The sequence below is a fragment of the Gymnogyps californianus genome, chromosome 7 (genome assembly GCF_018139145.2).
Source record: "Gymnogyps californianus isolate 813 chromosome 7, ASM1813914v2, whole genome shotgun sequence".
Taxonomy (NCBI): Eukaryota; Metazoa; Chordata; class Aves; order Accipitriformes; family Cathartidae; genus Gymnogyps; species Gymnogyps californianus.
In genome coordinates, this window is record NC_059477.1 from 14,071,537 (window position 1) to 14,085,129 (window position 13,593).

Consider the following 13,593-nt stretch of genomic DNA (forward strand, 5'->3'; position numbering starts at 1 on the left):
AAGCTTCAGGGTTTTTGAAAGGAAGGCCATGGAGTTCAAAGCTGATGCAGTCTCAGCGCCTGCAAAAGGTTTTTTGTTAAATGCGGCTTCGTGATTCTTGAGCTCACGCCTCCCCGCTGACAGGCTCTCAGACGTTTTTCCCGCAGGCTGCCCGGGGGTGGCCGCTTGCCGCCCGCGGACCTGCCGGGAAAGTCTGTCGGAGCCTTCACCCGTGCCAGGCGGGGCGAGGCCCGGGCCCATCTCACAAAGCCACCCCTTGCCTCCAGCTCTCCCTCTCGTGACGGTGCCCTTTGCCTTACCGGCGCGCCCGGAGGCCCTGCCGCGCCCGCCGCCCCCTCCCGCAACATGGCGCGGTGGGTCGCCCCAACGCCCCGCCCCCCCCTCCGCGTGCGCGCGGGGCACCGCCCTGCCTTCTGCCCGGGAGGGCCCTTCTCTACCTACCTGGAGGCCCACCTCTATGGTCAGGGCCGCGGCGGGCAGGGGGGGCGGGGCGACACCCGGCCCCGCCGCTGACGGCGGGCGCGGGGCGTGGCCTGGCCGGCGCGGGGCGTGGCGCGGCGCGGCGGGCCGGGCGCCCAGACTGGCAGTTGGAGCGACTCCCCTTTGTGTCTGGAGTCGGGAGAGCCGTTGGGGCGGGCGGGAGGGGGCGCGAGCCGCGGCGAGGCGGACCTCCGGCCCTCGGCTCCCGCCCGCAGCCGGCGGCGGGCACGGGAAGGAGGCGGAGCGGCGCGGAGCTACCCCTCGCCGGCGAGCCCGGCGCGGGGCGGGGGGGGGAAGGCTCTGGCAGCGCGAAGGGGCTGAGCCGTTCCCCGGGCGAGCTGCTCCTCGCTCGGCCCCCGGTCGGCGAGCGGAGACCTGAGGGAGGAGGCCGGGCCGGACCGGGGGGCTGCCTGGCGCTGTGGAAACTCGGGGAGGGAGGCGGAGGAGGGGGAGCGCCTTCCCCCAGCGCGGGGAAGGGCCTCCGCCGCGCTCTCGCCCCCGGAGGGGAGCCGGGTGCCTTCTCAGCTGGAGCCGCCGAGGAGGGGCCTCGCCTCCCGCCGCCCCGCGCTGCGGGCCCCACCTTTGTCGGGGTGGCCGGGGGTGGCGTCGCTTCTGTGGTGGGGGGGGCGGGGGGCCGGGGGTGCGCGGTGGAGCCCGCCCGGCGGGGGAGACAGATGGGCCGAGATGCAGCCGCAGCCCTCGCCGTGAGAGCGGAGGGGGTCGCGCCTCGCCGCGGAGGGACTGAGGGGATCGCCGCTGCCTTCCCGGGCGCGTGAGGCGGCGAGGAGGGGCGGCGAGAAGACAGAGACCTTTAACGGGATGGGACGCGGCTCTGCTGTAAGCCCGTAGAGCTTGTTGCCCGTGCCTCGGTCAGCCTACGGGGGCTGCTCTGACTGACATTGCTGTAGACGCGGGCTCGCGTCTGGATATGTTTCCTTCTCCGCCGGGCTGTTTCTTCGATATCGTGAAGCTGCGTGGGAAATAAGCTTGGTTCCCAGCTCAGTCGGGAGCGTGCCGCCGTTCCTCGGCGGGGGGAGATGCCTCGGGGCTGGGAGGCAGAAGCAGGCGCTTCCCCAGTGTCCGCAGAGCGGTGCCGACTCCCGAGACATGAAGGCAGGCGGGTGTAATGGAGTAAGAGCGAAGACGGCTCCTCTCATCTGCTGTTTGCCCTTCCAGACGGGATTGTAAGCCGAGAGAGTTGAGGAAGGCTGTGCGAAAGGAGGAAATTCCTCTCGTCGGGTTTTTTTTCTTTTTTTTTTTTCTTTTTTTTTTTTCCTCCCTCCTCCTTCTGCCTCGATCCTTGGCTTCCCCAGGTATGACTGCCTCACTGCAGCACCTTGTGCTGGTGCTCTTGCTCTCCAGTGCCACCCTGCTGCTCAGCACTGCGGCTGGTAAGTAGCCAGTGGGTGTAACGAACTAGCCATTTTGGCAGAGGGAAGGGGGGTGGGGTCCGCTGGTATTTGGGCACATCTGTGTCTCCTTAAAAAGTGGTGTGCATCTGTTTCAGTGGCGAAAGCTTGATAAAGTTTTGAAATCCCGATACGTTAAGTGTCTCGAAGAATAAAATCTGCTTTATTGTGTAAATGAACTCGACCTGCATTCAAGACGTATGCTTTGCCTAGATCTGCGTCTCTTGTCTAATAACTTATTTCAGTTTTGGAAAAATATATAATCTTTTTGTTTTGCATACCTCGCCCTTTGTAAGGTAATGCAGGAATTTTTAATATATATTTTAATCGTCAGCAGAGCTGTGCCTGTTTTGCTGTGAGATCTTTGGGCACAGCCATTTTTAATTTTATCAGCATCGGTGCTTTTAGGGGCCTTAAACATGTGCTGCAGTTTTATAACAGACTTACGGTAATGTGTTTTTTTTTTTTCTTGGAGGAGAGGGCTGAAGCAAAAATTTAGCTATTTCTATTGTCACTTGTGATTATAGAACAGTAACACAGAACACTGTTGAGGAATGCTGAAAGATCTTGAAGAGTACTTTTTTTTTTTAACAAGAAGAAGCATATGTGCTGAGAGCATCCTTATTCATATTTTTGGACACTCTAGACCTATTTTTAATTTTACTTGGAAGCTCAGTGTCAGATATGTAGGATGTTTGGCCGTGATTTTGGAAGAGAGATGTGTATTGGTCTGGCATCCTTTGGTTTTCTGTCATGGTAACAGATCAGCATGTTGGAGCCTTCTGAGTGTTACGCAGCTTTGTTAGGCACCAATACCGATTCTTCTTGCAGTATGCATTTTCCAGCAGTTTTGGAAGACTCCTAGGACTCTGGTGTCTTTTTACTAATTGGGATCCAATTTGTAGTGCTTGCTTTTTTTAGTGTTATTTTGTAATCTGATGGGTATAATTCATAAATGAATCTTTGTGAGAAAATTGCTGTATCTTGCTAAGATGACCAAACAAGCTGATGGTAGGTTCCATATTACATTTCATTGAGGTTTTAAAATTGAATTATTTGTCAAAGTTGAAGATACTTGGTGGCATTATTAGGAAAATCCTGTAAATTATATATGTTTAGGCAGTTTATTCATCACTCTGACTGGACAGTACCTGATTTTTTTGCTTCTGCTTTTTAAGAGGTCTCTTTCGAGAAGATATTTAAATGAAAAGATTGATGTTGCCTATATCATCCTGACCTTTGACTGCTGTTATTTTAGACTGATGTCTGCAGCGTCTCTCTGTGGTAGTTTCTGAGGAGTGTTTTTCTTTTTTTTTTTTTCCCCCCTTCTTTTTTTTCTGGAAGAAGGGACTTCTGAAGGTCAAAAGTCTTGGTATTAAAGCATGTATGAATCAAGAATGCCCAGCATCTCAACTTTTCTTTCAAATATAATTTTTTAAAAAGCGTAGGCTTTTTTCCCCCCCTTTGTGAAAACTTCAGTGAGTTGGTAATTTCTCTGCCCTGATGAGAGAGAAGGGTTACTGAAGAAGTGAGTACGGATTTGAACCAGGCCCAGGGCAGGGCAGGGCAGGTGTGGTATGAGCCCATTTGCACAGTTTTGCCAATTCACCTCAATGCTGACCTGGCAACAGAATTCCCAGTATTTCACTTCTGGTTTTGCCTTGTTAAAAGGGTATTAACGATGCTAGCTTGTTTGGTTGTTTTGTGAATAGGAACCTATTTTCCTATTGTGATTTATTTCTTAATTGTGAAATATTAACAATCCACACTTTAAAAAACCTTGGTCATAATCCTCTGTAAAAGTAATTACATGGATGATTTGAGCTTTAGTTAAAGTAACTGATGGTTGATTTTAAGTTTACACTGCATTTCAGAAAAAAAATGTCTATACATGGGGAAGCTACACTAATGTGTAATTCTTCCCTTTTATGTTCATGAAAGAGCCAACACTCTTTCTTCTCTTCCCCTCCCCCAAAGTATGAACTGTACGCTCCATCAGAGTGAACATGCTGCCTTTGTAGCTTTGAAAACCCATATTAATTCTTACTTCTGGTTAGTGAATGGATACTATATCTCAGCAGTGTATAGAATTGAGTGTTTATAAATGCAAAATCATGACGTTATTTTCATAACAGGTTTGTAAGTTTCTGTCTGGAGCAGAATATCTGGACCTCCTTGGGGAGAGGTCCACAGAGACCTGGGCTTAATATGGGCAGGAAAGGAAAGATGTAAAGATGCATAAAGAAAATGACAAAAAAAAAAAATCTTACAGTGGGGCTGTAGATGACAGTTTCACTCATAATCTGGAATATGAATGAAGAAGGAAGGTAGTTCTTCCTTCACCTTTGTAATTGAAGATATAATAAAGAACTAGCTCTAGATTCAGAATTATTTGCAGATTATTAGGGGAAAAATATTACTGGCTTCCTCCATAAAATCCAGATCTTAACAGGTATCTGGTAACTTTATATTTAAATCATATGTTAGTCCTTGTAAAGAGAAATGTTACAGTAAGGACATTTTACCGATATTAGTCTTCGGTAAAAATTTGAGGGGTTTAAAAAGTTACATCGGAAAAAAATGGTTTGTGCCACTTTGTTCTTTATTTCTCAAATGACTTGAAGTACCTCTTTCTAAATCTTTTGAACTATGAGACATATTTATAAGCCCTTATATTTTAGAGGATTCGGATGTGTTAATCATGAGGGTTGTGCCTGAAAAGGTGGTTGGTGAACCTTTGAGCTGTTCCCCAATATTGGTAAAGAATTTTGTTTGGGTGTTCATATGGACCTGATATTAAAGATATAATCTTTCCTTGTTTCACTTGCTTGCCTTCTGTGATATGCAATACTAAACCACTTTTCCTTCTTTACACATATCCAGGGTAGACAGCATTCCATTGTCTAATGTGTAAATTGTTTGTGGAAAGTATGAAGTGTAAATTAAAGCAAACAGAATATCCTTTTATCTTTGAGAATCTTTCCATAAGTCTATATCTGTGTGGTTCAACAGGGCTGCAAAATTTTCAGTGTGAGTGGAATTGGATAGAGATTGAAGTATTTTTTTTTTAAATGCTCAACTGAAGCATTTTTGTCCAACTCTGTCTTGCCAGTTAAAATTACTTTAGTGTCTCAACATAATTTGTTTGAAATACCCATTGTTTAACATGAGGAAAAGCCTCCTTTGGCTATTCAACTCAGTTCTTCTAATTCAGTGTTTTGCATTAGTAACTGACTCTATGTATCTTGCATATTAAACAGTTTTTTAAACCTATCTGCACCCCAATTTCTACTTCTTTACTAGAACTATACCCATTGTTTGTGGCTCATTCAGATGTAATCTAAAAATTGAATTTATTTTTCTGTTTGACTTGGGAGCTGTCTCAGAAATATTAGCCTAGCAGATGGAAACAGACTGTTTGCTTGAGGGGCACGACTGGTATGCTTGATGGATAACCACACGTACAAGTGCAGCCTGTATGCCAGACTAGGGCTTCATTATCTGTGTAGTTGTGTAAAGAAATAGTGTAGCTGTGAAAGCACAGGATTCTGCACAGAGCCATTCACCCTGCTGAGAAGAGCCTTTTTTCCATTAGGTAGATCAGCCTGTATGAACCTCTGTGATATTTCAGCTAAGCTGCTTCCAGTTTCCAAGCAAACTTCAGTACTTCTGTACTGCACTGTGCAGTGTAGGCATAGCCGGTGAGGAAATGGAAGCTGCACTCATCTGATGGCAGAGGAGCCCAAATTTCAAGCCCTGAGACATTACACAGATATCTCACTTCAGTATGAATAGTTTTACCCCCAAAGGAACCACGTGTAAAAGGTTGGCTAAATGGTCTGCCTGTCCTTCTCTGATGAAGGAAGGCAAACTTCACCTCACCCTGGACAAAGAGGGAAGCATAACTGTATTTCTTATAATTATGGTGAACTTTATACAAAGTGGTTGTTTTGATGACACCTCTCTAGCACGTATTACGAACTTCTCTAAAAAATCATTCGTTGACTTTTACATCATTGTCCCCCCTGCCTTTTTATATTCCATTAAATATTTCTCAGTAGTCTGTATAGTCAGTGGCATTGTTTCCTTGGCAGATACCACCTTCCTTTACCTTTCTCACCAGAGGAATGAGAAGATTGGTATGTTAGGTTCCTCAGAAATGTTTTTATTCCTAACAACAGAGTGCATGGCTTAGTGTCTCTGGAGCTATATCGTGTTTGGACTCAGTCTGGCTGTGCCATGAACATGTGCTGTCATTTTGTGAGCCGATCTAACTTCCCAGCCAGTGCCGTGTGTAAGCGGTGTGTAAAGTTTCATTTGGAACAAAATGTTTATGCCCTGAATAAAACAGGCTTGGTGATGCTTTATGTTGGGTAGGACAGGAATCTGTGCATAGCTTACAGACAGTTCTAAGTATTAATTTTATTAAGCTTGTAGACTTAGTGGAACTGCTCACTGTTTAAATTTGAATTTAAAAATAAGTGAAATAGAAGAACTGTTCTCCAAAACACCAACATTTCAGTACTCAAACTGATTTTCTGTGGGTTTTTTTTTTAATTTTTTTTTTTCTTTCTCTGAAATGTAAGTTCACAGAAGTGTAAGGCTGGAAGTGACTTCTCTTCTGTTTCCTCCATGGTCTGGTTGCATAAGTACACATAACAGTGTTTGTCTAATGTCTCTAAAATCTCCAGTGAAGAGGGATTTCACAGCCTGTCTAGGTAGCCTGTGCTGTTACAGGGCTTAATTATCATGTTTTTCATAATGCAACAGTAGTAGTTTTTTTCTCCTCCTATTCTAATGCAAGATTGTTTAAGATGTGCCTTAATTAATATGTGGCAATCCATATTTGGATTTACAGCCTGGATATGCACACAGACAATTGCCAGGGAACATCAGTCTTGATAAATTCATATGTTGAAGCCTAGTGTCTCAAACTTGGTTACAGTAATTTGCGATGGGAAGCTTGAGTTGACTATCAGTGTTTTAAAATGAAATTTTTGCAATTTTAAAAAACTGGTTTTGAAAACTTAGGCTCTTCCTAAAATTTTGATTGCTGATGGTGCCCTCCTGACTTGAGGAGTCTGTTAATTGCAGAGCTGGGAGCTGGGCTGAGCAGCAGGAGTGGAATCTGATAGGAGAGGTCAGTCTGGGTGTGTGACCAGGAGGAGGAAAGGCTAGCAGAACAGGAGAGATTTGAAAGGATGAAGGATTCAATCTGGTCTGCAGTGGGTTGAGAACCAAGGCGTATTAGACAGCCAGACAGAGATGGTGTCTTACATTTGTCAGACTTGTTTGGAGAATGAGTGCCTGCAGTTGTGTAGTGGAATGAAGTTTTTGCGCTGGTGGAGAGAAAGAAAGTGTAGTTGTAGGTAGCAGTTTTGAAGATTTCTGTTCTTTCTTGTGAGAATGAATGAGAGACCTAGTCATTTAGATAATGCCTTTACCCTCCTCCCTTTTCCTCAGTCTTGTAAGTTTGGAAACCACAAGGTTTTTGGGTGGTGATGGCATTTTATTCCAAGTCATTGGGGTGTGTCAGTTTTGTCAATTGCCGCGTTGGGTTTGCATCAAATCACGTTTTTTGGTTTGAACTCTAAAGGTGTCTACCTTCTGCATCTCTCAGTACTTTGTATTTTCTCTTTTGTTTCTTATTCCTGTGAGAGAGGGAGGGAAAAATAGGCACTATGGACACAGAAGACTGTCATTGCCATCTGCGAACCTTTTCATCTCCACCGTTAACTTCTGAATCTGCTGGCCAATTTCAACCATATGTGAAAGATGCTAAATGTCTCAAGAGATTAATTTGCTGTTGTTTTCATGAAAATTAGGAACTGAATAGAGGACACAGTTCCAAGGTAGAGGTTTTCCAAGGGGAAAGCGGAGCAGAACTCAGCGCAGGTAATTCTCTTTGCTTAAAACTGGCTGCCGAGTCAGTGCAGGGATGTTGGCAAGCATGTTGGTGCATACACCGTTTTGGACTAAGCACAGTATATTTTGTCTTCTGTTCACTTGGCATGCCGTAGGAGATATGGGGGAGAATTGGGGATCCCTTTTGTGGGAGGGGTGGGAGTTGGGTATGAAGTATGGGAGAAAGGGCATGTTTATAGGCAATTAGTCTGCTGCTTGTGGAACAACTTGTGTTTCTGAGACCATGTAGTAGGCAATTTTTTTAACCAAACTTCCAAAACAATGCCCAAATCACTTTACTGAATGGCTGTCATCCATTTACGACTTCACAGTGTGTATGCGTAACTTGCAGTTTATGGTATGCATTGTTCTTCACACTTTCAAAACTGGATTTAATTGACTATCCTGCATTTACACTTAGCTTTAGTTCAGATATCGCACACGTTAAACTTCCTTACGATCTTTTTTCAACGGTGCTGTAACTTATGCTTTTCCTGTGGTCCTTTTGAATGTTTTTGTTACGTATTATACTTGCTTGAACCTGTGAGTGCATGAAAAATAGTTTTATTATTTGTGTTAAGCAGGAGTAATGGAAAGGCATGTACTGTCACCTTCTGGGTTGGGGTAAATGGCAGACAGTGGCACAGCTAGTGGTATAGCGAACCTCCGAGCTGCTGTACTGGCTGTTACCGGCAAGTGGGCTAGGTAATGCTAGCAGTGGTGCACAGCAGCTCTTACTATTACGCTTAGCCAAAAGCTGATACTACATTTATGCTCCTTGTTCTACTATATGTACTTTTTTGAGTTGTAAGCAGGATGGGTGTGAGAAAATATGGGTAAGAGACTTTTTTTGTTTTTGTTTTTGTTTTTGTTTTTTTTTGGAGTGAGGTGACTGAAAGTATAAGCATGGGTCATGTATGTTAATTGGGCTCCTTAATTTATGCATTAGAGAATGTAGCACTTAATATCAAACTATCGGGCGTTGGCAGTGTCATCTCTCAAGCTCATCGTTCTTGGCATGAAGTACATTTCCCTCTGCATAAGTCACAAAGGTCAGGTTCACCTGGTGTGAGAATCTTTAACATAGTTCAGTGACAAGAATAACTGACTAAACACGCTCTACTGCTCTTGCTTTTGCCTTGTTAGACTTACTCAATTTGGCTTGGTTTCTGTTAGAAAGAAAACATTTTATTTCTGCAACCAAAGCAGGATGGGTACAGATACTTGGAACAAAATTCCTAGACCATCCATATTAGAGAACCTTAATTAGGTTTTCCAAGAATTTAAGCTAGTCCACAATCCTTTGCTATTCTGAAATTTGTTAGACTTGACAAACGTATCTCAGTAAAAATAATGGGTCGTGTTACTCTTCAAGCTATTTTCTATAGTAATGACTGTATTAAATGATCTTACAGGTGTATGTTTAGCTGTCCACTGCTAAAAAATGTTCGCTTTTGTTAGTAATGGAGCGGTTCGATTGTGGTTAGTTTGTTGCTGAACCTACTTGAAAATTAATCCTTCCTTCTGGAGCTATCCTTCAGAGAGAAGTCAGTAAAGCTGATTTAGTTGGGGGGCCTTGCGTCCCTATACCTTCTAATTTGCAAAAATCTTGGTGCGGACATACTATACACTGTAGATATGTGCTATATGCTGTGAAAATTGCCAGTCCTTATATTTGTTTAAAACCTAAACACTAGAAATTATTTTTCTATATTTATTTGCAGACAAGGGACCTTCTTAGCTGAAGATTAGGTTTTTTTATGATTACTAGTTCTTAAATATAAATTTTCATTATATTTAGCTGTCTGAGATATGAATGATATGTAGAGCCAATATAGTAAGCTGAAGAAAACTAGGATTGTAGTAGGAAAATTGTAGCACCTATCTTTTCAGTTAGACTGTGGCACTGCCATATATATGCAAAGCAGGCACTTAGCCCAAGAACAGTCTTTCTGTATTAAAATAATTTCAGTTGCAATCAGAGAAGAATAAAAGGAACCCTGTAATGAAGTTTGTCTGGATGCCACCATGGTGTCGATTTCTTATGTTTGCATGTTTAAACTTCTTTTCCTTTACTTCTAGCTGTAATGGCCCAGGCCAGGGAGCTGTAGCCGGAGCAGCTGCCATGATTGAAATAGCCACACAGGCCTGGGCTCTGCCAGCTGTAACAGGAGACAAGCACTGGGTCAGGGCGCACACTCCTGTCTCGCAGGGCTTGCTGCTGGTATTTGAGTAGGGCTCGGCTGAGAAGTGGAAGAACTTGTTCCAGCGTTCTGTGCTATTCTTACTCTGCTTTGCAGGCTGGGATGAATGACTCTGTGAATCTAAATGAGTGAAAAAAAGATGTGGAAACAGTAGGGTAAATCATTTCTCATGCCTACTGCAGCAGTATTTGGATCTCTCTGTAAACTTTTTTATATAGAACATACGCAAATCCCTGATTCTAGTGTGTATTGCATAGATACAGTGAAGATGACTTGTAATACATATATATGTGTGTGTGTCTATATGTATATATATCCTTATGTACTCAGTATGTTACCAAAATTCAAGCATACCGATCTGCTTCACTGCTGAAACCTAATATTTTAATATTAGCAAATCAGCTGTTTGCTTGGTGTTCTTAATTTCTGAAAAGTCCTTATAAACAGCTTATTTTGTGTGACTGGTAAACTTTACGCTTATTAATTACATCCTGATTCTACCAGGACCTGTTAAATAATTTCTTTTAGTTATACTAAGATGAATCTGGCCTAATTAAATTTTAGTTAAATTTAGTCTGTAGTAGTTAATGCTGTTGCAGGAGAACACAATTATTTGGCCACAGTTGTTTAACATTGTTTTAGCTAAGAATTTAAAATGTAGTAAATATTTTTTCCTGAATTTTTCAGTACAAACTTAGAAATATCTTAAATGGCGAATAGAGAGACTTTCTTTGCTTTTATTGTTTCCTGTCAGAGAAGTAGTACCATTAATGAAGCTGTCAGCAAATTTAGCTTCCCTTATTTTAAGAAGCAGTGGAATAGAATGTTTGTGTGCAAAACGAATAAACCCCTAATTATTATTTTACTAATCTGTATGCAGACTATATAATGCTACTTAAAATTGAAGATGTGGCCTTTGGGCACAGGAATATGCAGTCCAAATATGACACAGTGTAGTAAATAAATTTAAAAAATGGGGACAAGGTGTGTAAAATAAGAAAGACTAGTGATACAATAATAATATAATAACTCAAACAACTTCATGGTTTCACTTTGAGAATGCAAGAATATTTTCTTCTCCCTTTCCCATGTGCAGGGAAAAAAAAAACAAGCAGTGAGGTCCTAAGACACTTGAATAATTAAGTAGTGCCATAGTATATGAGACTGGCAAGTATATTCTGAGCAGAAGTCACTTCATTAGAGGCATCTAAGAGGGAACGGAGTAAAAAGGATGTTGAATTGGGTCCTGCTGAGGAATGGAAGAGTTAAATGTGAAAGGAACTATTCAGATGTCATGTACTTTGAAGAAGTCATCAAAACAAAGTCCTTCATCTTGAAGCAAGTGAAGGTCTGCAAAAGGCAGCAGATACTGTCAAAGTGTTATCATGGACACCTTGATTTTCTCGACTGGTTTTGGAAGGGTGGGAGAAGGGTTAGTAACAAAAGAGCTGAGCTGAGAACATAATAAGGCATGCAGAGGAATAAAGAATGGGATTTTAACATGGTGTAAACAAAACTGTGAATGGAGTTGGTGATCCAATAAGGAGGGAAGAAGGTAGGCGGAAAAGTCAAAAAGCTCCACAGTTAATTAAGATTCTCATTAAAAACTGGGGAAACAGTTGGGAAGAATGGTGAATTGTGTGTAGCACACGGGGCAATGTGTGTTACACTCTTACTGCTTCTGTATGTCGCGTTACAAAAAGAAGCTTGCACTAGCTGAGTGAGAAAGCATATGGAATTGCCAGTAAATCCAGAGTACGCGCCCCAGAATTGTGTCTGAACTGCACTGTGCGTAGCTAGCACCTATCAAAATAGCAGGAACAGGTTTTTGTTTGAACTGCTGGGAGTGTAAAGAAACAGATGAAAACTAAAATTTTAACTTTAAAAAATGTTTTTATGTGGCAATAATGCAAAACTTTACTGAGCATATTTTTGTACAAAGAACCCAAATAATCCACAGTTGTACTAACTGAAATAAGAATTTGCATAGAATCTCAATTCTTTTTATGACTTTACCTCCTTGCATTTGGTTAGGATTAATCTTCCATAAAATTATTGTTAAATATTTGTGAAAATCAGTGCAGTGTCTTAGGTAATGCTTAATTTAAGTGATTGAATGCCTATGGCGTTTTACAAATAGTACCTATGTTTTAATGTTGCTTTACTACTAACAAGAAGAGATATGGCTCCTCTTTGGTGGCAGGTTTCATGTATTTGTTGTGCATATGGTATCTTTTCTGCCAACTTCAAATCTTAAAATGTAGTTAAATCCATAGTTTTCAGGCACCAGGATTCGATGTACATTTAACGACGCTGTTATATATCACTTCCAATCTTCCTGCAATATGTTCACACATATAATGCAAAATAAAAACCAAACAAAAGACATCAACAGCCTTTAGCCAGGCTTCTAATTGAAGTTAATCAAGATAATTCTAAATACTGAACTTCTTATTGTATCAGCTAACTTGTCTTCTGTATCTGATTACTGAGGAGAAAATGAAAATTTATGTGAATGTTCTGTATTTAAATGGAAATTTAAATAAGTCATCTTTCCCGTTCTGTGCTGAAGTGACGCCCATTACGAGTCTCTCGACTTTGCTTTTTTCACATATTTTTGTGTTCATGCTATAAGCTTAAAACCAGAATCACTTTGGGACAATGAAGTTCAGTACAGTTATATTCTATGTTCAGATGCTCATTCTACAAGATGCTGCTGTAATCCCACCAGCCTTTTTAGTATTCCAGTGTTCTGAATACTTTATTCATTTGTATAAATTTACAAATTTACAGTTAGTTCTTTGAACTTGACACAGATTTTGGAGATCAGGCATTTTAGTGAGACTATCAGGAAACACTGAGAAGTAAGCCTATTGCAATATCCTTGCTTCTCCAGATAAAACTAGACATCCTGGCTGGATGTTTACCAGTGTTATTACAGGACAAGGTATTTGTGTCTTGATTCTTTTCCTAGATTTGCCCACCCTTCTCCGCCCTTGGTTTTATTCTTTTTAGGATGGTTAGAATAAGCATGTAATGAGTTTACCTTTATGTTACTGACATGTGCTTTCAACATATAATTGCAATTTAATAGTTTAAAATAATCTAGGAATGCCACATACAAACAGCTGAAATATATAATAACAAATGAGGATGACATATGCGATGGAATCTGATAGTAAATTCCTTTGTGGTAATTGCATAAAGCAGTTAGTTTCAGTGCTTAATTGATAACACCAGGGCTTGCTTCACTTCTGCGAAGTGTGGGAATATGAGGTGCAGAGGTAACTGCATTCCATCAAGTTTCAGTCTAGACAGGCACAAGAGCATCATTCAGCCTGTACCAAACAAGGAAGGCTAATCACCTTCTTAAAAGTGACCTTGCAGTTAAAGAATGTGCTGTGGTGGGCGCACAGAAAGGCAGGTCAAGAGCTCAGTGCAATCACCAGCAATACTCTTCCTAGAGTTAAGGGTCTTGACTCGAAAGGATGCTATCTGGGTTGCAGAATGTTAGTTTCTTCTCATTTCATAGAGGTGGTGGTTTTTGAAAGAAATGGTTTAATGAAGTGCTGTATGGTTAATTATATTTGATTGAA

At 42.1% G+C, this 13,593-nt stretch overlaps 1 protein-coding gene across 1 annotated transcript in view; it reads left to right on the top strand.

Annotated features, from left to right (window-relative positions):
• Positions 1–1,276: 1,276 nt before the first annotated feature.
• The window catches only part of BMPR2 (bone morphogenetic protein receptor type 2), a 109,015-nt gene continuing 96,698 nt past the window's right edge, over positions 1,277–13,593 (top strand). Inside the window, exon 1 of the mRNA XM_050899570.1 lies at positions 1,277–1,871. Within this exon, the coding sequence (XP_050755527.1) occupies positions 1,796–1,871 (76 nt within the window). The 5' untranslated portion in view covers positions 1,277–1,795. The remainder of the gene's footprint in view (positions 1,872–13,593) is intronic.